This window comes from Eutrema salsugineum, unplaced genomic scaffold (genome assembly GCF_000478725.1).
Source record: "Eutrema salsugineum unplaced genomic scaffold, Eutsalg1_0 scaffold_8, whole genome shotgun sequence".
NCBI classification, from domain to species: Eukaryota; Viridiplantae; Streptophyta; class Magnoliopsida; order Brassicales; family Brassicaceae; genus Eutrema; species Eutrema salsugineum.
Window position 1 is genome coordinate 11,057,251 of NW_006256414.1, and position 26,305 is coordinate 11,083,555.

The 26,305-nt window shown below is 36.3% G+C and overlaps 4 protein-coding genes across 5 annotated transcripts; 3 read left to right on the forward strand and 1 right to left on the reverse strand.

The window, feature by feature from the left end:
- Positions 1 to 5,027: 5,027 nt before the first annotated feature.
- Positions 5,028 to 7,558, forward strand: LOC18009962 (methyltransferase-like protein 6). The gene is made up of 7 exons (XM_024148230.1): positions 5,028 to 5,257; positions 5,647 to 5,756; positions 6,274 to 6,479; positions 6,558 to 6,628; positions 6,836 to 6,938; positions 7,039 to 7,181; positions 7,336 to 7,558. Exons 1-7 carry the CDS (start codon positions 5,054 to 5,056, stop codon positions 7,444 to 7,446), a joined length of 948 nt encoding a protein of 315 aa, XP_024003998.1. The 5' UTR covers positions 5,028 to 5,053; the 3' UTR covers positions 7,447 to 7,558.
- Positions 7,559 to 8,576: 1,018 nt separating this feature from the next.
- Positions 8,577 to 12,322, reverse strand: LOC18009961. 2 transcript variants are annotated; one of them, XM_024159907.1, is made up of 5 exons: positions 12,170 to 12,273; positions 11,793 to 11,877; positions 9,928 to 11,512; positions 9,640 to 9,756; positions 8,577 to 9,560 (listed from the first exon to the last, which is right to left on the reverse strand). In XM_024159907.1, the coding sequence occupies exons 3-5, from the start codon at positions 11,476 to 11,478 to the stop codon at positions 8,787 to 8,789; spliced, it is 2,442 nt and encodes an 813-aa protein (XP_024015675.1). In that variant the 5' UTR covers positions 11,479 to 11,512; positions 11,793 to 11,877; positions 12,170 to 12,273; the 3' UTR covers positions 8,577 to 8,786. The 2 variants fall into 2 exon arrangements, with proteins under 2 accessions (XP_024015675.1, XP_006392500.1); XM_006392438.2 differs by lacking the exon at positions 11,793 to 11,877 and having other exon boundaries at positions 12,170 to 12,322.
- A 4,616-nt stretch (positions 12,323 to 16,938) lies between these two features.
- On the forward strand, positions 16,939 to 17,801 carry LOC18009910 (putative defensin-like protein 83). The gene is made up of 2 exons (XM_006392439.2): positions 16,939 to 17,061; positions 17,602 to 17,801. The coding sequence occupies exons 1-2, from the start codon at positions 16,983 to 16,985 to the stop codon at positions 17,799 to 17,801; spliced, it is 279 nt and encodes a 92-aa protein (XP_006392501.1). The 5' UTR covers positions 16,939 to 16,982.
- An 834-nt stretch (positions 17,802 to 18,635) lies between these two features.
- LOC18009894 (1,4-dihydroxy-2-naphthoyl-CoA thioesterase 2) lies at positions 18,636 to 24,963 on the forward strand. Its single transcript, XM_024149284.1, is given in 2 exon segments — positions 18,636 to 19,014; positions 24,805 to 24,963. Coding segments are annotated over 2 exon segments (501 nt in total). The 5' UTR covers positions 18,636 to 18,672.
- Positions 24,964 to 26,305: the final 1,342 nt, after the last annotated feature.

Genomic DNA, 26,305 nt, shown 5'->3' on the forward strand with positions numbered 1-26,305 from the left:
TCTTCGAGGTTAACAGAGGGCTCTGGATAGAAGAAGGAACACTTTCCTTCAGATTAGAGTTTGGACGATATCTCCCATGGTTAGATATCGAATGATCTTCGTGTTCGATATCCAAGGTCTCAAGCTTCTCCTTAAGCTCTGATACCAATTCAAGTATTTAAATCAAGAACAAACTTTATTTATAAGAATAACTCTCTTATTATGTTTAGAAAATCTCTCAAAACTAAACACCAAAGCATGTATTTCTCATTGATGCAACTTCATCAATGACTTACATATATATATAGTGTCTTGCACAACTTTGCTAAGCCACTTTTCCTTTTCCTATCAGAACTAGATAACTCCTAATCCAATAAGGAAATAACACAAACCCTAACTAACTACCTAACCGACTTGTTAAGTGTATTGGGCCTTGGCCTTGTGTTGATGCTTATTTAACATGGCTTTCAGTTTATTTATTGTGCCCCTATCATTCTTTTGGTCGTAAGCTTTTCATTTCTTTCTGCAATTCTTTTCTTTTGAATTCTGGGACAAGTTCTGATTAAGGAGGAGAGAGATGAGATATCCTGATCCTCAGTTCTCAAAATCGGTATATCTTTCGATTCTTAATTTTCAGTTTAAGCTGATTTAAAAATCCTTCTTAAATATTCTAAAGACAAAATATTTCCTTTATATTCTTATTCTATTATTCTTTTTTGATAATCTCAAACCTTTCTAGGTTTATTACTACTGCATGGATCTAGCATCATGAGCTAAAGACTGATCTAAGGTAAATCCTACCCATAAGAACTCTGAATTAGAGTGTCTGTTAGGAGAACAATTTCACTATATGATACAAAAGCATACTTATAAATATTGTGAACATTAATGAACTTGACTTTATTGCAAGCATTGAAAGAAGACTTGTTAAATTGTTAGAGATTAGGTAGTTAGTTCTATGAAAATAGGTTACCTATAATCCTGTGTTCGACTTTGTGGAGTTAGCTAGAATCATGCATCAAGCTTTGAACCATGTTTTGAATCAAGAATACCCTTGAGATAATCTTGTCGACCCCACATTTGTTTTACTATTGCTTACAGCCGACTTGTACTTTTATGTTTTGCATTTTTAACAATTCGTGACAACAGAAAACTCTCTTTGAAAAATCGTTTTAGACTTTCTTACTAATTCTTTGTCCAAAGTTTTTGCAGAAAAGCAATGATTCCCTGTAGATACCCTAAGCATAACATGCATCACACTTTTGTACATTTTTTATTACCTGGAGCTGAGAGACAACCCGATAGTCATAGCAGCATCAGGGGATCAAAGAAGAAAGGAGATAAAGGTCTTGAATGACAACATGGATAAATTGTTGCAAGAAACTCAAAAGGTAATCAACTATGTTAGAAAATTTTATGGTAACCAAGTGTATCAAGAGAATGGGATTAAAACTAACCAAGAGAGTCATCTAGAGGTCAACTTTGTTGGTGGTTATCAAGGAAGTTACAACCCGAACTATCGTAATCATCATAACATGTCTTATCAGAGCACAAACGTAGAGAACCTGCAAGACCTCTCCTATTGTCCTATGAAAAATCAAGGACAAGGATTTCCACAAGGGAATTTCCAAACTAAGCATCAATTCAACAACCAAGGTAATCCTCCTAATCAACATCTATCTCAAGACAACGAGGATAAACCATTGTTGCAACAGGTTCTAGAAGGAAAAACCAAGAGCTATTCAGATATAGGAAAGAAGTTTGTGGATATTTATAACAAGATATATGGAAATTACAATGATCATGATGGTAAGATTACTAGCTTGGCTTCTCATTTGAAGACAGTTAAAATCGCTTCCAATTCCAAGAGTTCAAGTGGGGTATTACCAAATAAGGCTGAAGCAACCCCGAAGGAGTATTGGAAAAATATATTCTCTAGTAATGTGCACGTGATGATGAGAATGAAAAAGCAATTGAAGAGATCTAGACTTTTCCATGGTTCTAAGGTTGCAGATTTGGTGGTTTCTAGCAAAGGGAAGGTTGAGAAGTATCTTAATAAAGAGGTTAAGGAAGAAAAATGTGGTGACAGATATGGTTGAAAGGAAGGAAATTGCTAGCATTGAACCTCCTCCATATGAGCCTAAACTTTCATTTCCTGGTCGATTTCTTACCAAAACTCAAAAGAATGTCTTCTCAAGCTTCAAGGCGAACATGAATAAAATTAGAGCACCATTTCCTAAGAAAATAACTTGTCTCAAGTTCTTCTACACCAAAAATTCATCAACGCCATTCTTCAAAACCAAGAGGAAGTGGAAGAACTCATGGGAGTCTTTGATTCAGCAAGAACAATACCACTTGAGCCCAAGTCTGTTTCCAAGCTTGGGAATCCAGGTAAATTCTCCATATCTTGCTTTTTTGAAGATTTGGAGATGCTTGATGTGATTAATGTGCAAGTGTAAATGTGATCTTGCTTGAGATGGTAAAGAGATTAGGGATCAAGGACATAAAGTAGCACTCATCCTCCATCATGTTTGGTGATGCTTCTTCAAAATATCCTCTAGGGTTGATTGAAGACTACCCTCTTCATACTGATTTCATGGTCAAGGAGATGGTTTAATCTCACAAGTTTCCATTTATTCGAGGAACTCCTATCCTTAACACTGCAGGTGCAACAATAGATTTTCCCAACAAGAGAGTGACTCTTCTACACATCAACTCCAAGGTCTCTTATCCCATCAAGGCCTCTACTATCGACTTTTGTGGCACAATCACTAATGAGAAGAATGGAAACTAAAAAAAGATTTGAAGGATCAACATGAAGAGGTCAAGGTTGTGAATGCGATGAATGATAATGCCCTAAGACTTGATGAGTATGATAAGAAAATCTCGGATGGTGAATGTCTTCACACCTTGTTTGATGTACCAAAGATGGTTTAACCATTAGTGAAGTCACCAAGAATGGAAAGGAAGAAACCTAAAGGGGACAACAAGACACAAGTTATTGAACAATTCTCCGTTTGCCTTTGATGGGTCAAGATTATGGAACAATTATGATTTGATTCATAACTTAATTCTTTTTGGTCAAAATCTTTTATTTAATGCGTATATGTGGCAATAATGTAACTCATATTGAGCTGATTCCACTTTCATGCTCAAAATAAGCTAAGAATATATTCTAAGGGTCTGACTGGTTTAAATGCAGCAGTTGCGACTGCGAGTGCAGGAGTTTGTGGAAGCGGGCGATTGCGGTTTTGAGCATTATTAAGTGGTTTAAACGACTGGTTAAATGTTTTAAGATTGATCCATTTGCGGAACATTTTTGATTGGCGAACCAGCGGATGTTTTAGCGGTTAAACATAAAATTATCAAAATAAACATCATACATAATTATAAAAAAAAAAAACTATATTATTATGCTTAATATCAAAATCACTAGTTCAAAATAATTAATAATAAAAATTATAAATAAATACTAAATAATTATTTTAAAACTAATAAATTTTATAATAACATATTTTATTTCAATTGTTGGGAACATCACCCAAAATTGTGTCTAATAATATGATAAACTAGAATTTTTTTGCTCTAATATGTGGATCTTCTGAGCAATTTGTCTTATGCATGATGTGAAATTTCTTCAATTGATCTAATCGATTTTTTGCACGACTCTAACTCGAATCAACTCCAAATTGCTTTTTAATATTTTTTAAAATATGTTCTTTATAGAGTGCACTCAAAAATCTAGGGACTAAAACTTGACAGAAAAAGTGATAAGTTAAAATTTATATATATATATATATAGATAAGAGAACATTAGTATGGTTAGAGTTTTATAATTGTTTTTAAAGTGATTTTCCATTTTTTTTCTAGCGTGATTTTTTTTAATCTAACCGCTACCGCCTGCAACTGCAAATGCTGACGGGAAGCAGTTTTTAGATTTCAGCAGTATAAAATGATACGGAATGGTTTGCAGCGATTTCTATAATTGTTATAAAACGTCACTAATCGCTATCACTTACAAACGCTGCGTTTGATGGTAATAGCGGGTAAACCAATCAATACCTAAGTGATCGTTAAGCTGGACCTATTGATGTTGCCCTTTGTTTAGGCTGAACAAAGCACATGGGTGTTCTTGAGTGGGCTGAACCTGCTTTGGCCAAGAGTTTGAGATAGATCTCGTTACTTGGCTGCTCCCGAGTTATTGTCTCTCATACACTGGTTTTTCTAGGGGTGCTTGACTCAAGTTTCTTTATTGGCTGACCATAGTTTGGCTTTTTTTGGCTCTATTTTTGTTTTTTTTTTTACTTTCTCGGTTTGTCTTTGTTCTGTGCAATTTTCTTCGTGGTTTGTGTTTAGTTTGATGACCGCACCAACTTTCAAATCTTTAGTTATTGGAAAGATTATAAGCACTAAATTTGTAGTGGATTTTTAATGATTTTAAGTTTTGGTGAAATTTCTTAATTAAAAGTATAAAAATATAAATCTTGTAGTTTTAGGTGAGATTTCATAGAAAGATAAAAACAATTCATGGTAGTTTTATCTAATAAACTCAAATCATTTTAAAACTCTTTAAAACTCAAATCCTTCAAAATCCTTAGTTATATTTTTTTTTTGTCCCAAAAAGAATCAAATTGAAATAAAATAAAAAAATAGTTTGACTTTAAAATTGAACTTATTTTCTAAAATCTAAATAAAATAAAAACTAAAAATTCAAAAACTCGAACTGGATCACCGCATTATTATTATTATTATTATTATTATTATTATTATTATTATTATTATTATTATTATTATTATTATTATTATTATTATCACGTGATCAACCTCATTATAACTTGATCCAAACTGGATTTTGGTTCAAAATTTGTTCTATATTTTCTAAAATTCGAAAAAAAAACTCGAACCCAATTGAAACCGAATAACCGAATGTCCAAACGATATAGAACCCCCTTAATCCAACCGTGTTTACTAGTTTTCTAAAATGACCGGTTCAGTGTGGTTTTTACCGGTCCGTGTTGCTAAAAAATCAAAAGAGAGAGGGAGGTAGAGAGACAGAGAACAGAGACATTCGAAGATGGAGCAAAGAGTGGAAGCAGCAGAGTATCATTCCAAGGATTTCGAATGGGAATATGTCAAAAACTTGGTAGAGAATGATCCTTCTCTCTCCCACCATCTCCACCATCAAGATCAACGTCGAGATTCCTCCTCTTCTGCTTCACCAGATTCTCAGCCATGGCAAGATTTCCACTCCCGTCACTTCTCCGGAAAATTCTTCAAGGTACACACAAACATCAATTCACCGATCGAACTCTTATATCTCGAGTCCAAATTCCTTTCTGAAACCTTCAAAATATTGATGCTATTCCCGATCCTAAATCCTATAGGTTTTCGTTTTTCTCGGTTTGAAATTATCAACATCAGTTACTTTGGATCTTATCTAGTAAGCAGATTTGTAGAAGGTAGATGCAAATAATGCAGATTAGGGATCGATTTCATAGTTAACTGAATCAAAATAAGAGAAAAAAGAGACGAGAATTGAAGAAACATCAAAGATGTGCGCAGAAATTTTGGCTCTAATTCAATACTTGTTCATGGACTGATAATAGATTTTGAGTAGAATGATTTGTTCTTCGTCTTGACTCATCCGTTTTATGCAAATGCATGTAGGAAAGAAGGTATTTGTTGAAAGAATTTCCAGAATTAGTGTCCTGTGGCGACAACTCTAAACTCTTGGAAGTCGGTTGTGGTAATGGAAGTACAGTGCTTCCGATTTTACGGTAGCTCGTTTGGTTCTTCACTTTCTGCTTCTCTTTGCTTGATGCAATGTCCAAACTTGGTGTAGAGGCTCTGTAGGCTGTCTAAAGTTGTGAAACTGTCAATCTTACTCCAAAACTCTTCTTTAATTTACAGTGGTTTGTGTTTTGTATGAGCTAATTCCTTAACTAATTTGCTGCTTAATCTTTCCGTTATTCTTATGTACCTGTATCGGTTTATCTTTGCTTTTTAGCGCAGTGGAATCAAGAACATTACTCTATACGCTTGCGATTGTATTAGTGAAGCTCTTATTAGGACTAAAGAGAGCATTACTGTATACGCTTTTTGCTTCTCTTTGCTTGATGCAATGTTCAAGTTTGGTATAGAGGCTCTGTAGGCTGTAGAAAGTTTTGAAACTGCTATATTATTTCAGAGTTGTTCTTTTACTTACAGTGATTTGTGTTTTGTATGATAATTACTTAACAAATTCGGTGCTTATTCTTATGTACCTGTATCGGTGATCTTTGCTATTTTGCGCAGTGGGAGCAAGAACATTACTGTATACGCTTGTGATTGTAGCAGTGAGGCTCTTGTTAGGACGAAAGAGAACATTGATCGCGCTATTGCTACAATTGATAACTTCCGTTCTTTCTGTTGTGACTTTTCGACGTCTGAATTCCCAAATTGGGTGGCATGTGATCGTTGTCGAGACAGCTTTATGCTTAAGCAACATTGCTACCATTCAGGTTTTGGTCCCTTGTACATAATATACACATTGATCTCTCATATACATCTTGTGTGTCTTACACTTTCTTCATTAATAGGAGACAGTGAAAGGAATTATAAATGTTCATTGAATGAACATTGCATCGGCGGGGTGGATTTTGTCACTCTGGTATGTGCACATCCCTCATTTAGTTAAGACCAAACAATGCGCTTAATGCCATATTTCTGCAGTGGATCTAGATTTGTGGGTCATCAAATGATTGTTTTAATCTAGTAACAAGATAGAGGTTAAATCCATATATCTTTCATGTTCTATGATCTGATTCTTAACCATTAGACATAGCTCATTGAAACTCGGTTTGTTATGTTATGTCAGATTTTCACGTTGTCCGCAGTGCCTAAAGAAAGGATGCCGAGAGCTATCAAGGAATGCTTTGCTGTGCTGAAACCTGGTGGTCTACTCTTGTTCAGAGATTATGGTAATTATTAAATCAGCATAAAAGGTCATGGTTACATATGCTATACAAATAAGGAGAAACTAATAGGCTTTAAACACTTTGAATGAAAACTAAAATCCAGGATTATACGACATGACTATGCTGCGGTTCGAGCCAGAGAAACGTATCGGTTTTAGGGAATACGTGCGGTCTGATGGCACCCTTTCGTATTTCTTTTGTCTCGACACTGTCCGGAGACTGTTTACCAATGCTGGATTCATTGAGGTAAACTTTCTTCTCCCTGTTCTTTGTTGTCTGATTGATTTATTGGTGTTCAGTTTTCTATTTATTCATATGTTTCATTCTATGATAATTTGTGCAGAATTAAACTTTTTTGGATTTTTATAGCTAATTTTAAATAGTTTGATCTTGTGTGCAGGTTGAGCTTGAAAATTGTTGTGTAAAAGCAGTAAACCGGAGAAAGGGTAAAAACATGTACCGAGTTTGGGTTCATGGGAAGTTCCAAAAGCCATTTCTAAACCAAGATTGAAAGGCAGGTGTTGTTGGTCCAGTATAGAATGACTGGTCAATTTTTAACGAATGCTACACTAAAGAATCTAGGAGTATGTAAAATTAAGAAATTCCAATACAGAATTTTGATTTATCTCAAGACATTTCGTTAATTGAAACCTCACTTGCTCATATAGTTGAAATCATAATCATAAAATACAAATCAAAGCAGTGGTTTGAAAAAAGGTCCAACTACAAAGAAGAAAAGGCGAAAGAAGTCCTCAAAGCAGCAAGCTCAAAGTAGATCGTGTTGATGCTACTTATGAATCTTATCTTGATTACAGAGGAGAAAAGCTTGCCGACGCGATACAAATTGGGAAGAAAATCAAGCAAAAAATTGAAGAGGAAACGCTCTTTGAAGATTGTGGAGTCCCAAGTTGATGTTAACAATGCTGCTCTGGAGACCCCTCCCATCAATACCACCAGCTAAGAAGGATACTGAGAGTGATGCTTCACATTTGAAAACATGTTTAGAGGTCGCTGATAATACTGATGATATTAACCTTTCCAATCGAATTCTAAAAGAGAAGGCTCATGATATGAGAGACAATCATGGTTCTAGCCAAAAGGAAGCTATTGTTTGTGTAAGAAGCAAGATCAACTGACTAATTTGCCTCGTGGCGGTTCCATTGACGTTTTATTAAGCTCAATGAAACCAAAAGAGAGAACAAGCTAGTTCAGGTACTAGTTTTTTTGCAGTCAAGGATTAAGAATGGTCGCAGTGGACATTCGTTTGTTGATCTCAATCTTAGCTACACAAACTAAGGTCATAGACTTCTTTGTCTGTCTTGTGGACATGTTTTCGGGTAGCCTTCAAAATATCCTGAGAAGCTCAAAAAGTTACAAAATGGCAAAACTGGCATATTCTCCCATGTTTATCGATTAATTGATAGTGTTTGGTTCCTTAATAAACTTGATTCTTACATGAACAAGCACCTAAAATTTGTAAGTACATTGGTTTAGTTTAACTAAACACAAGTTTCTAGAGGCTTAAGTTTTCTTGGACATATACAATAGAGTGACAATATCTACGGGGGTTATCTTGGTTCTAGCAGTATCTCATACAGAGAATATGTATTATATTATGCCATAACGAAGTGGAAATATGTATATAACAAAAAACTTTGTATAAGCTATTCTCTTGAATCAAGCACTATCTGAGAAAGTATTATTTGGCAAAGCCAATTGGTACAATGACCAAGTAATAAACATTACAAGTTCGGTTAAACCAACCATGCATGTCCAATCCAATCCATCCAAAGGAGAGTGTCACAGAGAGAGAGAGAGAGAGGGAGAGAGATAAAATTACAGAGTCTGAAATCAACGGTGAGAATAAGGCAAAGACCCTGAATAAACATACCCGGATGTTACCGATGAAGGCAGAAGCTCAGATTCAGGGAATCTACTACGCGATGATCGGTAGTACTCAGCCAATGAATCCGCTGTAACATACCTGGAATACAAATCATCGCCTTCTCTTCCCGAAGGAGCCAGGTATGTTCTTGATGGTCTTTCCGGAGAACGGTACTCGTATCTGTAATACGGGTCTCTCCTGTATGAGTCCAGAGCAATAGCTGATGAAGCTTGTGGCTCAGGAGAGTTTCGAGCTAGGATTTCCCTTCTAGAACTTAGAAGTTCATACGGGTGGTAGTCTCTCTCAGGTAAATGAAGAGAACGTACTTCTCTACGGTCATGCCTCTCCATCTCTGCATGTCTCAAAAGACGCTCATGGTCCAAAAGACGCTCATGGTCCACAGATGGACGGTAGGAATCCAAAGGAACACGGTCTCGGTAAGAAGAATCAGGAGGAGGAATTGGGTAATGCTGGATTGTTTCTCCTCTTCTTAAGCCGTATTTCCGGTACTCTCTTTCACTGAGATATAAATCACGAGGTGGTTCTTCTCTGCGTGGAGGAGGTGAAGCATTGCGGCTCCTTTCATGAGTGCGGGTAAGGTGAGTTCTGCTGCTGCCAGGAGCATAACGGTCTCTGTTGGATCTTTTCTCATCAACATCACGGGGAACCAGGATTGGCAGAGTGTGGGTTAGTTGTGTAGGGAGAGGAGCTGGTCGGAAAAGCTTTGTAAGCTTGAATACCTTAAGAACACGATAAAAGAAGAGATGAATATGGTTTGGAAGAATGATAAAAATTTCAGAAAACGAAAATGTGCTTTACCTGCTTACGAGTCAATTCTGTTTTGAACTTGTTTCTGTTGTTGTAGTTCTCCTTTATTGCGTTCTTGAATTGGCTCTCAGGCAACGGTAAGCAATCTCTAACGACCTTAAAGCGCACCTGAAAAATGCACAGAATATCATCAAACTACACAAGATAAATAAGCTATGACAAACAAAATGAACGAAAAAACGCATATCATCTAAAATACTAGTAGAGGAGATGATATTTTCATTTTTGAAAAGAGGTGTCAAATGAAGTGTCTAGCAAACATGGGTGTAGCAATGTTACCTGAGCGGGAAAGGATCCACCAAAAGCATTGCGCTCAAGTTTCATCCCACCCGCAGAGGATGCTTCAAAAACTCCATAGAGAAGTTTGAGATCGTAGTCATAGAGAAAAAGCTTAATCCCAGGCTTGATACTCATGACATAATCTTTCCTTTTCTCTTGTACACCCATCACACTGAACCGAAAACAATCGGGTCTAGTTTTCGCATTGCACATGAAGATCAATCCAGCAATCTTCTCTTTTCCTTGCTCAGCCATTTCCCTTTTCTCAGGGTCAACAGGCTGCTTTTTGCCCTCGTCCACTCTTTGCTGAGTTACATCTCCAACAGCTACTACCTCGTTCCTTTGTTTCTTGTTTGAATCTATAACCTTTTTTCCCCCTCTCTTCCTTTTGCGTCTCTTGCCCTCAGCCAAGCCAGTTTTATCCAAATTTTTTTGTTGGCCTCCTTCATTAGTATTCACATCCAGCGAATTGGATTTCTCAACAACATTGCTTTGCTCGTTTACAGCTAACAAGTTGTTATTCTGCTCCAGCTTAGGAGTTCCATTATCACCTACGTTTTTAGCTAACGGTGCTGCTAGAGTCTTTTTTAGTTTGGCATTCCTTCTCAGTTTTTTTGGTTGTTTCTTTTGCACTGACAAAACTTTTTCAGGGGCTTCAACAGAAACATCAATAGCTTTCTCAGCTTCCATCACGTTTCCTCCTGAAGAAGCTCCGGTGTCTCCTTCCTTAGATCCCTGAGCAAAATTGCCTTTGACTTTCTGCCCCTTAAGCAATCTCTTCCCAACACTCTTCAGAGTATTGGCTTTTCCCTTTACCTCTTCTAGCGTTTTTTCACCTGAAGGTTCGGCTCCAGAGACATTTTCATCATCATCTTCAGGAGCTTCTGCAGATTCTTCAAGTTCTTTCTTAGATTCCATATCATCTTCTCCAAGAGAAGTTTCGGAATCTTTTTCTTTTCCAGAAGAACATTGAGGAGAATCTGCAACAGACTCTACAACCTTCTTTGTTTCGTTTTCGCTTTCACCAAAAGAAGGCTCTGCACTTTGTTCGTCTTTCTTAACACTTTCTTCTACAGTGACATTCTCTTCACCAGCCACTTGAACAGCAGAGCCTTTTACGACTTTCTTTTTCACTAGCTTCTTAACTTTCTTAACAATCTTCTTCTTCGCCAGTAATCCCTTTGGCTTTTCCATTCCAGAGGAACTTGCATCAGCAGAAGCAAGAACAGAGGGTTCTTTAACAGTCCCATTCTCTGTTTTATTTTCCTCAACAGAACCAATAACAGAGGGTACTTTTGAGGCTGTGTCCTCCAGTTTCCCATCCATGGAAGTTTCGACAGACTTCTCATCTTCCTTACTTTTTTCTCCAGCAGAGGTTTCTACAACCTCATTCTCATCGTTTCCAGCTTCAGCTTCAACCACCACTTCCCCATTCTTCCCGGCATCTTTATCATTCCCAACTACCGTGGCCTCAAGAGTTATCTCATTCTCAACAACCGAGGCCTCAAGGGTTTTCTCATTCTCATCTTTCTTAGCATTTCGTAGCTCCATTATAAAGAAACAAGCAGATTTCAATGCTTAATCGCTGCAAATAAGGTTTTAAATTAAGCTACCAAGGAGCATAAAACAAATGGAAAAAGTCATAAATCATAGTAAACGGATCAAATCAAAAGGATTTTAAGCTTCAAGCTTAAACGCTAAGCAACCGGAAGAACCCACATGAACTCAACATGGATAAGGAAACCGAGAGGGCTAATTAACCAATAAGCCACCAGCGATGCAACAAGGACTTAATATGGATAAAGAAACAGATAAACAAAACTTATTACGCCACATGAACTAGCTTAGAGAATGACAATCCAAACCTTGTCAACCACACAGAAAGGCACAAAATTGCAAGCAACGATCACGAAAGTATCAATTGTTGATACGACACTTCACAAGTCTTCCCTGAAACAAACGATTTCTATTCAAAGGAGGCAACGCAAAAACTTGGGAACGTAACAAAAAAGGCACAAAATTGGAGAAGGTGGTATCGAAAGTATTGATTTTTACTACATATGGCATCGAAAGTACCGATTATTTTTTATGTGGGTAACAGGGAATCCAAAAGAGAAGTAAAGATCAGGAAAAAAAAATCAAATTCTAATCCAAAGCTTCAGATCAGATCGGTAACACGGGTCAGTAATCTCCAGCAGACCGAAATTTAGGATCGAATCATAAAAGGATTTGAGAAGCATACCTGAATCAAAGAGGATCAAGCGACAGAGAGAGAAATTCTCAGAACTGTGAAACTAATTGAGAACTGGGGCTTTTTAATTTTTAGGGATAATTTTTAGGGCTGAGAGATAAGTTAGACGAAAGAAAAAAAAAAAAGAGTCGAAAATATTTCGTGCTGTTAACTGTCGTTGTATCCTAGTATTTATATATTACTAATAGATAATCCATATTTCACGGATAATTTTGTATTATTATTTATTGATATGATTAAAAATTTTCCCGCGAAATTTTGTATTATTATTTATTAATGTTATTTATAAAATATATATATTATTAAAAAAAAATTTGATGAAATTTGCATTTATAAACAGTTATATAGAGTTTTTCAATATATAATTTTTAACAGTTTTATAAATCATGTCTATTATAACCTTTGAGTTTTGAATATGAAACCCTTATAAATAGTTGACATTATTCGGATAAGTGTAATCGTTATATTCAATCGCTCTCTTCTCTCTCCTCAAGGTGATTGAGAGGCGATTCTAAAAAGAACAGTTTTTCTATTAAAAAAATAATTCTTCACGGTAATTGATTCATGAAGCTTCTCTTAAACAGTTAGTGATTGAAGAACCGAGGTTCCAGTGGTGATCATGACGGCAAGAGTGTTGTCACCGATCGTGAAGTAGAATTGAGATCCGTTTCTGATGATTAGAATCATGAATTCATGATGTTCTTTACCAGAGGGCATCCAAATCACATTTATTGTACTTTCTGGGTGATTATTTTTCGATTACTAATCATATTTCTTCAACCGCTCTCGATAATGGATTTTTTACATGGCAGTGTGGAGCAGTTTCTTTTTACGATCCACTACGCATACATCTCAGGCATTGGTTTTTTCTCTGTGCACGATGACGCTCCATCTTCATTGAGATCTTCACTTCTATTCAGATTGTGAAATGAGAAACATATGTATATAATATGCCTTGAGACTATTTTGTCTCATCGGTATCTTATACAAAAATCTAACTGTCCTTATTCAGTGGCTGAAGATGTTCAGGTAATGATGTTGATGGATTTTTGTTTCTTGGTTATTAGAATTTCTCACATTCTATTCGTCTCCACCTTTTGGTTTGGAGATGTAATTTGGGTATTCGATCCTGGCATCATCGGAATTGAGAGAAATAATGAGCGCACACCACTTGAAAGAATAAAATCTAGATCGACTGAAATTGGAAGGATCTTAAAGCCATGTTGGGATCCTGAAAAATCGTATAGATGTCTCTAGGTTGATTTTTTATGTGATTTTACTTTGCTGATCATGGCATTATTATGGAAACAACCACCATGGAGGAAAGGACGGTTTGGAATAGAAGATGCATCTTTGTTGTATGACGACATTCGTATAGTCGTTGAAAGTTGGTAATCTCAAATTATATTTCTTTCGAAAGAATCGGTAAATTGGATTCTTATTCGAATGACATTTTTAGCTCTTATTTGGGAATGAGTCAATGTAATACAACAAAAGAAAAGATGGATAGCCAAAGATGAAAATCACATCAAAAATAATGCGATTATAAGGAAGAAAAAGATGGACACTCTTCTAGCGAGTAAAATCTCTCGGGTAAAAGAATGGTCAACATTTTCTTGTGGTTTTATCCCCTTGTATTTTTACCTTTCTATGTATTTTATTATTTTATGTATGTTTATGCAACTTGATTTTTATATAAATGAATGGTCAAAATTTAAGATTTCTTATTTCATTTATTTTTTTTTGGCTAGGTCAAGGTTTCATATATGGGATAAATTTAAAATTTCATTGATTTTATGTTTATTTTCTTTTGATTCTTAAAATAAGAAAAATATTTTTTTATATGCATTTAATACTTGGACACTTTTGTCAAATTTTCATTAGCTTTTTATATATAGAATGAAATATGAATTTATTAATTTTCTGCTTTTGTTTTTTTTTTGTTAACTCGTATGCTTACATTTTTATGATTTATACATTAATAAAATTCAAATGAATTGATTTTATGCATGCAAAAAATAATTGGACACATATCAATTTTACACTGTCGTCTCAAAAGATATCAACCAGTGGAGAGTTCAATTCATATTTCATATTTTATTAGGTGTTTAATCCGCGCCTTGCGCAGACCTAAGAGTTTAAAATAAAGCGTATGGCGAAAAGTTTCAAAAACGTAAACCAAAACTTTTCGTTATAAACCGTTATAAACCAAAGAGAAATATAAAGACATACATGATTAAAATAAAGTTAACCAAAAAAAGTACATACCATCAAAAATTAAACACCCAATAAATAATAAGTGTTATGAATTTTATAAACCAAAGTATTGTCTTCAACTCCACATAATCGTTCTTAGTTTTCTTCTATTTCTTTTTTTTGTTTTGAGCATGAAAAGTTCAAAAGTCTTACGGTTCTTTTTCTCATTCTTGTTTGAGTTATTATTCCTTTTCTTGGATTATTTTGTCTCATCTTTAAAATTATTATCTTTATTTTAAACATTTTGGTCTTATCTGTCTTCTTATTCTTATTCGGTCTTTATATATATATATTTTTTTTTGGGCATTTTTGCGGATATATTCTATATTTTTCTTTATTAGCATCATGATTTTCTTCAATTTTCTTTTTGGTTTTTTTTGTTCTTCAATTTTTTCATTCTCCAAGAAATCTTTTGATAACATGGATTCCTATTTCTCAATTGTATCCCATGATCAGTGACTATTATTAAATAAATAAGATATAATTTTAATTAACTAAATATTAATTTTCTCTATTTTTTTGTCATACATCAACTTTCAGTTTCCATCAGTTTTACAACGTCTTTAACTTTTTGTGTTTTTTTTCACGTATTGAGTGGCAAATAATTATATTATTTTGTGAGTAATTATGATAAGTTAGTAATTAGACTATTTATCATATATTGAGTGTTATATATATTTTAATTGATGTTATTTTAAATTTTCCTACCATAAATTTTAAAATTCATAGCACATTTACAAAGAAGATTTATAATTAAATTTTTATGTAATTTGTTCAAAAATCAATCAATCGCAATCATAATGCTCGGAACATTAATAATAAAGTTTTATTCACTTTCAAATTTTAATTACGAATGGTTCTCTAATTCTTTTTTATTTACTCCTTGCTGGAACTCTTTCTCCATTTTGTTGTTGTAAGTGTCTCTTTTTCTAATTGATTCTTATCATTCTCTAAAACGTGGACACGAAATTACTTATTTAATTCTATTTATGGATGGTTCTCTAATTTTTTTCTATTTGCCCATCGCTGGATCTCTTTCTTTAAGTGTCTCTCTTTCTAGTTGATTCTCATCTGAAACGTGAACATAAAATTACTTATTTAATTGTATATTATCTACTTGTAAAAATAAGACTACAAGATCATAAAATTATTATGTTGACTACATTATAGAATCATATATAAACAGTTATCTTATATATAAATTATTTTTCTTCTTCTACTAACATTCGGTTTGTTTTCGTCTGCTCTATTATTCTTCAGGTTTTCTTTGTCCGGTCTTCATCTTTTTTTTTTTTTGTCGACAGCCCAAATACCTAGAACGGTTCGATTAACCAAACTGGTAGTACTGAATTTACATAAATAACATCTTGAAGATAGACCAAAGCATTTCTTGCTAGATTGTTTGCCTTCAAATTCTTCGCGCGTGGGATATGTGATATGCAAAAATAGCTAAATCTGTCATTCATCTTCGCAATATCCTCTAAGTGTAAAAAAAATGCTGGCCATTCGTCGGGTGTAGAAATCATCTTCACCAAATCCAAACAGTCTGTTGCAAAAGCTATTGCCGTCTTCTGGTTCTCTAGCATACAGTGCATAGCCCAGATAAGGACTTCCACCTCCGCATGCAAAGGCGTAAGACTTCGCCTTACTTTTTCGGAACCTATAATTTTGTCTGTAGCATCCTCCCATAATGTCGTCTCTGTTTCCGCTATTTTCAGTGTAATTCGTGGATCTATATCCATATTGGAAACTACTTTCTCATTTCTTGCCTTCCAGATATACCATGCAATCCATGGAACTTGTGTACCTCTTATCTCTTTAGGAATTCTCCAGTTTAGATGATCCATATTTAAATAAACCAATGTCATTGGAAAAACACCTGAGGGTATTGGTATTTGGGATAATGCCCAAATTTGCAAACCTGGGGAACATTTAAAGAAGACATGATTAATGGTTTCTTCATCACTGATGCAGTTAGGGGGTGTCAAAATAGGTCATCCAATCTAATCCAACCGATTGTCAATCGGTTAAGCGTTAACCAACCCATTTGCTACATAGCGCTCTGTAACTAACCAAATGAAACTAAAGAGTAAAGACAGATCTATTTTTATGGAAATCTATCTTTTACTTATTAATAATTACAAATATGGAATATCTATTGAGATATCAAAACAAAATTTTTTCAGAAAGTATTTGAAATCATAAATTAGATATAAGGTAAATCAGGTTATATATCTCTCTATATATGTTAAATTTGTAAGAAATATTGAATTTTTTATTTACAAACAATGAAAAATCATTAAAAAAGACTCAAATGTTTTTTCGTACCTTTTTTTTTCTGAACGGCAATATTTTTTCTTACCATAAAGTAAGATTTACAAACCATGATGTAACTAAGACTTTTTATCTATATATATGTTACAATCCATGTCCCGTGATATAGAACTTCCTCTAACATTGATTCGAACCCTACTTCTCTCTTTCTCTTCAGTAAGATTGAAGTCTAATCTACTAACGAGTTTGCAACAACTCCGAGCAACGATATATAATGGCAACCAAGAAATCTTCATCTCTTTTATTATTTTCATTTATGGTGTTTGCTCTCTGCCTTATGCCAATGATTTCAGGTAAATATTTAGTTAGTTATTAAATGATATCTAACACAAAGGAAAACAAACATTAATGTGGTTATATTTGTATTTACATGTTAAAAAATTATGATCACGATTCAAAGAAAAACAAGATATTTGATTTTCATACAAAATTTACAAATAAGAAGTAAATTACAAATTTTGTTATTAATAATCAAATAGTTTTATAGAATTTAAATCCAACCAGTCAACCACAGTCCACTATTATTCAATTATTAAAATCAAATGTTATTAATTTTTTAGGCTTGTATTTAGTATTTTATGAAATTCAGTTCAGTTCAGTGCACGGAACGCCACTTTTCTTTTTTTTTTTGGATGTGGAACCTCTTATAATGTTGTAAAATTAGATTATGGATCACATTTTGAGTTAAAACAAACCTTCTATAATTTGTATATCCTACATAGCATAAAAGAATGGAATCAAAATCAGAAACAAAAACGTGCACTAGTTTTTTTTTAATTTATTTGGTAGTGCTTTTGAATTCTTGTCAATATGTTTGTTTATGAACTAAACAGGACAAATGATACCATGTCTACCTGGAGAATGTACAAAAGCAGCAGCATGCGATGTAGCTTGCAAATCTAAAGGATACAAAGGAGGGGCTTGTATAATGATGAGTTTTGGCGCAAAGACTGGTGCTTGTTGCTGCAAAGCTAACTTTGAATCTCAGGATTTTTCCAAATCTGATGATACCAATGTCCGCATTACTAATTAATTCATCATCTTATATAAAATGTACTTTTTATTATAAATAAACAAAAACAACATACATAACTGAAAATGTGTTAGGGTATTAATCTATATATTGAAGAAGGGCCTCATGTTAGACGTTTTATATTTCTTGAGATCCAAGCCGTAAGGTAATCAAAATTTATTGAGATCCAACTTCAAGCCGTAAGCTAATCAATGTTTATTGAGATCCAAGCCATAAGCTAATCAAATGTACTTGAGATCCAATCCATAAGCTAAGCAAAATTGTTTATTCACGAGAGTGATTCAAATATCTCTAAAAACTTGTTTGGTTCTTCAATTTACGGATATGTAATATGGTTACATGTAGTACGTACGAAGTACGGACAGTTATTCATAATTAATTTAATGTATATCTTACTCTTGCGGTCTTGCCATACCAAACTTGAGAAGATTTTCGTTTACCACGATTACAGATTTTTAAGTAACTTATAGTCTTATTCCAATTAGATTTGGTAAAAAAAAAAAATTACAATTGATGTGTATAAACATTAATAACTATTTGGTCAAACTGAGAGAACTTTCACATAGGACTTGTTTTCTTAAAACTTTAACGTAACCAATCTATAGTGCCAATTTGGAAAAGTACAAAATTATACTTTTATAGATGGACATTTTTGTACTAAATGCCCAATAAAAATTTTTCTCAACAAGCCCAATAACCCTCTTTCTTTTTGTGACGTCAACCCAATAAGGATTTTTCTTTTTCTTTTTTTGACATCAACAAAATATAATAGTAGTGATGAACCCTTTTATTTAAAAGCAAATAAACAACGAACAAATCAGATGCCACCGAGAAAGAAAATAGCTTTTTGATCGATCGTTAAATCCTAAGAATGGATCTCAAGTCGCCGGAATTTATCATTGACCAGCCGCTTCACATATTGGGATTCGTGTTCGAAGAGCTCACCGCCACCAGAGTTTCTGGCCACCTCACCGTAACTGACAAATGCTGCCAGCCGTTCAAGGTCTTACACGGCGGCATATCCGCTCTGATCGCCGAGGCACTCGCCAGTCTCGGCGCCGGAATCGCCTCTGACTATAAACGGGTCGTCGGTATCCATATCTCCATTCACCATATCCGACCTGCTGTCCTCGGCGATTCCATCTTTGCCGAATCTTTTCCGGTCTTCGTCGGCCAAAAATATTCATGTACTTAACCTACCTAAACATACACTGTTCACGCGTATTTTAATGCATTTTTTAAATACATTTATAGTATAACGACCTGAATCTAAATTTATTAAAACGTTAACACAAATAGTATAATTTTGCATTCTGACAAGTCATTTTTTTTTTCAGTATTAGCTAGAGTGACAAATTTACTCATCAAGTCTATTTTTTTCATTCAAAAGAAGTTTTTTTTTTTTGTCAAAAAGAAGAATATAACCAGGAACGTATCAAAAAAGTTGAAATATGAATTTGGTGAAACAATAATGTGAGGTTTTACCCTCCAATCGCGCAATTCAAAGAACAAGAGAAAGAAGATAAGCGAGCTAAAAACGAAAGACACATACAGTTTTACGAGTTCGGGGCAATAACCTGCACCCTACGTCTCGCCGGAAAGATTCCGGAATCCACTAGAAACAGATCGTATCAAGTACAACGGATTTCTCTCTTCTCTCTCTCTAACCCTAATTTCTCGGGTCAGCTTCTTCCACTGGATAAGAGAGATGAACCTAGAAGATTATATGGCTTTATACTTAGCCAATTACATTAGCTCCTCACATGTGCACGCAAACACGTGCGGAGTAAACCTGATCTAAACCGATTCCAATCTTCCTTATTCCGGTTAAGGACACAACCTTCAAATCTCCACCTTGTCCTTAACACTGTCTCTAGCCTTTAACTTGGATTCCCTTTCCGGTACATGAGTAAACCCACCCATCTTCTTTTCCTCCTGAATAAACCCATTCAGCTTTAACTTCCTCTGAGTAAACCCACTCAGCTTCTTATTCCTGAGCTTAACCAGCTCAGTCTTCAGTAACTCTTAGCAGCTTCAAAGCACTCTGAAGCTTGCTAACTGGTAACACTTTTGTGAAAATATCTGCCGGATTATACTCTGTTGCAATCTTAGACACTGAAATTGTCCCATCATCAATGAGATCTCTAATGAAATGATACTTCACTGCTACGTGTTTGGTTCTTTCATGGTGCACTGCATTCTTTGCTAACGCTATTGCACTCTGAGAATCACAACTAATGTCAACTGCTCCTTGATCGAAGCCCAGCTCGTTCATAAGTCCCTTTAACCAAACTGCTTCCCTTGAGGCTTCACCTAGAGCTAAGTATTCGGCTTCAGTGGTAGAAAGAGCCACGACTTTCTGTAAGAAAGACTTCCAGCTAATGACATTCCCACCAACTGTGAATACTAGACCAGTTGTTGATCGTCTCTTGTCAAGATCTGCTGCATAGTCTGAATCGCAGTAACCTTTCACCACGAAATCACCTTCCCGTTTGAAGTATAGCTTCTTCTTAAGCAATCCCTTCACATATCTCAATATCCACTTGACCGCCTGCCAATGTTCTTTCACCGGTTTACTCATGTATCTGCAGACCAATCCTACTGGATGAGCTAAGTCTGGCCTGGTACCGATCATCGAGTACATGAGGCTCCCTACTGCACTCTGATAAGGAATATTTTTCATATAATCACTCTGCTCTTGAACTTCTTTATCAGTAGCGGTCCTCATGCGGAAATGAACTCCAAGAGGTGTAACAACAGGTTTACATTGATCCATGTTAAACCTTCCTAACACCTTTAACAAATACCCTTCTTGCGATACTGTTAGAGTTCCCTTGACTCTATCTCTAGAAATTTCCATGCGTAGGATTTTCTTAGCATCTCCTAAGTCCTTCATATCAAATTCCGAGCCTAGCAACTCCTTCAACTTACTATCTAGCCTTATATCCTTAGAGGCTATCAAAATGTCGTCTACATAGAGTAAAAGGTATATGAAGTTACCTTGATACTCTTCCTTGTAGTACACACACATGTCAAGTTCGCTCCTTTTGTAACCATTCGCCTTCATAAAATCGTTGAACCTTTTGTTCCATTGTCGCGGAGACTGCTTTAACCCATACAACGACCTTTTGAGAAGACAAACTCTATCTGGATATCTTTTGTCAACATATCCCTCAGGCTGCTCCATATAGATTTCTTCATCTAGGAACCCGTGTAGAAACGCCGTCTTTACGTCGAGCTGTTGAAGCTCCATGTTGAAATGAACAACCATCGAGAGAAGAAATCTGATGGAGACGTGCTTTACAACAGGGGAGAAGATCTCTTGGTAATCTATTCCCTCCTTTTGGGAATATCCTTTAGCCACCAACCTGGCTTTAAACCTTGGTGCTTCAACTCCCTGAATCCCTGCTTTCCGTTTGAAGACCCACTTGCATCCGATCGGCTTATGTGATTTCACTCTGTCAACTAGATTCCAGGTCTGGTTCCTCTGAAGTGAAATCATCTCTTCATCTGTAGCTTCCAGCCATTTCTCACTGTCTTCGTCTATTAACGCCTCTTGAAAACATGTAGGCTCAGTCTTGCCACCATCTTCTGTGACCAAATAAGCATACCCAGCCACTTCGTCAAGATCTGATTCTGATTCACCGTAGACTTCGAAATCATTGAACTTAGCAGGTAGCCTTGTCTCTCTCCGAGGTCGATCCCTGGCCAACTGATAGTTACTCAGGTCTGGTGTAGACGACTGGTCAATCTCGTTTAAAACGTCACCTTCTGAGTCGTCTGGGGAATCAGCTCCACCTTGAACTGAACTCTCACCTGAAAAGTCAAAACTAGAACTTTCATCAGTAATAAAAGTAAGAGTTCTAGGGGTACCTTTGTTTAAATCGGCATTGATGTCCTTGTACATAGTGTCTTCTTTGAATACTACGTTTCTGCTGATGACACACTTGTCTTCCTCAGGTAGCCATACTCTGAACCCTTTAACACCCTCTAGATAAACCGTAAAAATGCCTTTCTTAGCCCTTGGACTAAGCTTTCCCTCACTTGAATGAACATACACCACGCATCCGAACCTTTTAAGGTTGAGAAGACTGGGCATTGCTGATGTCCACAATTCTTCCGGAACATCGAAATCCAAAGCGCTTAATGGAGTCCTGTTAACTAGATAAACTGATGTAGAAGCCGCTTCAGCCCAGAACCTTTGTCCCAACCCACTTTCGCTCAGCATACTGCGGACCTTGTTCATAATGGTGCGATTCAGTCTCTCTGCGACCCCATTCTGTTGGGGTGTGTAAGTGCAGGTTCTGTGCCTAACTATACCCTCATCCCTACAATACTGATCAAACCGTTGATTGCAGAACTCAAGCCCGTTATCTGTTCTGAACTTCTTTAGTTTCTTCTCTGATTGCTTTTCAACCATAATCTTCCACTCCACAAATCTATGGAACACCTCATCTTTGGTCTTCAGGAAATATATCCAAGCCTTGCGGGACCAGTCATCTATAAAGGATATAAAGTATTGACACTTGCCTAAACTAAAGGGAACATTAGGTGAACCCCAAAGGTCAGAGTGAACATAATCTAACTTTCCCTTAGTTACATGTTGACCAGTCCCAAAGGCAGTCCTATGTGTTTTGCCTATCACGCAATCTTCACAAAACTTCAAGACTGATACTCTATCCTTTCCAAAAAAACCTTTCTTCACCAGGACATCTAGACTTTTCTGTCCTAAGTGCCCTAGTCTACTGTGCCAGAGTTCAGTTTGATCAGTTACCTCCACATCACACGATTCCGAGGCTTTTGCAGAACCTTGTAAGATGTATAGGGTATCTTTTCCCTTCCTTGCACCCTTCATTATTACTGAGCATCCTTTAATGACCTTAATCATCCCTTTAGCTCCTTTGAACTCACAGCCTTTCTCCTCTAGTGTGCCCATGGAAATGAGATTCCTCGAAATGTCAGGCATATACCTTACTTCTGATAGGACGAACGTCGTTCCATCTGGGTTCGAGAATCTCACCAAACCAATTCCTTTAACTTCACAATGTGAACTGTTCGCCATTCTGACTCTGCCTGAATTTACCTCCTTGAATTCAATGAAGATATCTCTTCTAGGTGTCATATGAAAGGAGCAGCCAGTATCCATCACCCACTCTTCCTTGTCAGACTCTTTAAGTGACAGATTCATTTCAGATGCAATTAACCCTGCGATGTCTCTGACTTCTTCATTTGCCAAAGATGATTCACCACTCTCGGATTGCATCTTATGCTTGTTCCTTTCCAACCATTTGTAACATTGCTTCTTGTAATGCCCTTCTTTCCGACAAATCCAGCATATCTTCTTGCCTTCTTTCGATCTAGACCTAGACCTGTTCTGTTTCTTGTTCTGAGAGCCCCTAGACTCCGATCTTCCCCTGACATAATAACCTTCTGAAGACTTCGAAGTAGATGGATTTGATTTAAAATCCTTTTCCTTAGATCTCGCAGAACTAGCAATATCCTCAATCTTGATTGTATATCTACCATACTTAAGCGTTTCTTTCAACATATCAAACCTAGGTGGTAGCGAGTTCAGGAGGAGTATAGCTTGTACCTCATCGGGTACTTCAATGCTGAGATGACTTAACTCCCCAATGATCTTTAGGAAGTCATCTATATTTTCGTCGATCGTTCTCTGATCCTGCATCTTGAATCCGTATAGCTTGAGTTGAGAGTCCACTCTATTCGGTAAGGACTTAGGCATGAACTGTCTTTCGAGGATTGCCCAGGCTTCAGCAGCCGTAACACAATTCTCGATCTTCCGTAGTACTCGATCTCCGACGTTTAGGCATATGATGTTAAGCGCCTTTTCGCATCACTCTAATCTTTTGCATCCTCTGGTTTCTTCTTAGCTGCATCTGCTTTTATTGGATCTTGAGTATCTTCGTCTTCTTCCTTGCTTGGCTCCGAATCTTCTGGTTTTGGCTCGAGAACATCCTTCAGACCTTGTACGCTGAGATGTGCGTACATGCGTCTTTTCCATAGTGAGAAATCCCCTTCGCCGTCGAACGGAGTGATCTCGGATCTCATCACTGATGTCTCCTTCATCTGATCTTCGTCTTCAAGATCTTTAGATCTAACTATACACTCTTCGATCCCACTCTTCGCGATCGCCTCTGCACCGAACAGCCTCGGCTCTGATACCAATTTGTGAGGTTTTACCCTCCAATCGATCGCATTTCAAAGAACAAGAGAAAGAAGATAAGCGAGCTAAAGACGAAAGACACACACAGTTTTACGAGTTCGGGGCAATAACCTGCACCCTACGTCTCGCCGGAAAGATTCCAGAATCCACTAGAAACAGATCGTATCAAGTACAACGGATTTCTCTCTTCTCTCTCTCTAACCCTAATTTCTCGGGTCAGCTTCTTCCACTGGATAAGAGAGATGAACCTAGAAGATTATATGGCTTTATACTTAGCCAATTACATTAGCTCCTCACATGTGCGCGCAAACACGTGCGGAGTAAACCTGATCTAAACCGATTCCAATCTTCCTTATTCCGGTTAAGGACACAACCTTCAAATAAGAAAATTAAAGATGCTTAGTTGCTTACAGATTTATTTTTTTTAATTGTCATTTCATATATATCAAATTTATTTCAGCTTAAATAAAAATTGAAAAAGGATCATTTTAGGTCCATGAAATGGAATGACCAAGCGAGTTGACTTGCAAAAAAGTCCCGGCCGTAGTAGAAACAGGTCTTGTACTTGTACCAAGTTGTTTGTCGGGCACTTTTGATTTTGTGAACATGCATTTGACTAAACAAACGAATATATATAAAAAGTATTTTTATAATTATTTTACAGATAAATACTAATAAACTATCGTACACTCGACCTAAAATTAAAGTTCCGTCCGAAAGTAATAGGAGATTTAGTGTTTGATTGTAATCAACAATTTTTCTTTCTTAAGGGAGGCTTAATAGAGAGTGAAAAATTGGATCGATTTGGTATCAAACTAGGTATGGGAGGTCCGGTTATGGAAAACCAAGAAAACCAAGGAACAGGACAAGAAGATAATGGTATCAACATCCCGGGTTACTCTCTTCTGCGGTGTACCTATACCGGAGCATGCTAAGGATGCACCAGAGCATTTGAAGAAGTTTGTATCCAAATTGTAATTCAAAGTGTATCCTCACCTCTTGTTTGTTGGGGAAGAAGAACGGTATTAGTTTGGTTTGATTGTATCTACCAAACGATTAAATAATTTGCCGCAAATATCAGACATGACAAAGAAAAGAATAAAATTTGAAAACTTATCTAAAAGTGAAAACCAACAAAACGATTTTTGAGACAACTTTGTGTGGGTTTAATTTGTAGATCATTTTATATTTTTAGTAATTAGTATTACTATAATATCTTGTAGAACTTTGTCCAACTCGTGTAGGCATAGATGAGATTTTCAAGCTAAAGGTTCTGTCCAAAAAGCTGGCAATCAAGAAAAAGCTCCACACCATACATATTGTGTATCACATTGTATTTCCCGAATGCGCAGCCTATCTGATATTGGAAGACACCCAGACATTACTTACCATATAAAATGTCGTAACTTCGGAGAGCATTTAACTTTCCATGTGTATACTTGTAATGCATTTATGTCTGGGCCATAGTAATGCGGACATCAACCCATCAAGACGACTCATGGTGATCTCAACACTTGGAAAAACTAGGTGCAACAGACATGAGAGTCTAGCCAAAGGTAAAGGAGAGACGATCTCCCTTGTTGAACAAGTTAATGGCGAAGGAGAGACTACTGTCATTAATTTGTTCTCTCTAGACTCCTATCCCATCACCAAGAAGCCATTAGATCATTCAGTCTTAACCGGACCAAACCAAAGAGGAGGCAACCAATCTATTGAAGACTCTGCTCAACCCAAAAAGAGCCACAAGCCTTGTCCAGGCCGAATGAAGTCCAAAAACAAGTTTTCCAGCCCAACTACCACTTGGATTACATTCCTAGCTCAGCCAGAGCACGCCTCGAAGTGGAATCAGTTCAATTGGAGTTCAGATGAAGGAGATATTAAGTTTATAAATTGGGTGATCCTCAACTTACCCGATTTAGACATATCCGCCTTAATTGGATAAGTCAAACTAAACCAAGAGGAATTAAGCTGTAAACTGACCTTTTCTGGAATCTTGACTCATCAGAGAATCACAGATAATTAGAATCAGACCGAGATCAATTTTGGTTTAGGATATATTCAATCTCTAAACTAATGGAGCCTCCACTTGCCTTATTTGGAACATTCCGAGTTTTGGAGACTTCAAACATATCAGTGGCGCCCAGGAGACTCTGTGTTACTTCTAGAAGCCTTCCACAACATCCTAAGGTGCAACAACACGCATTGGATCAGGCGGATCCTCCCACACCTTCACTTTCCATATCCGAAGCCGAGCTTACCTTATTTGCCTTGTTTGGAGCCAATGGAAATCAAACAGCAACGGCTCTTTCCCTCATCACTT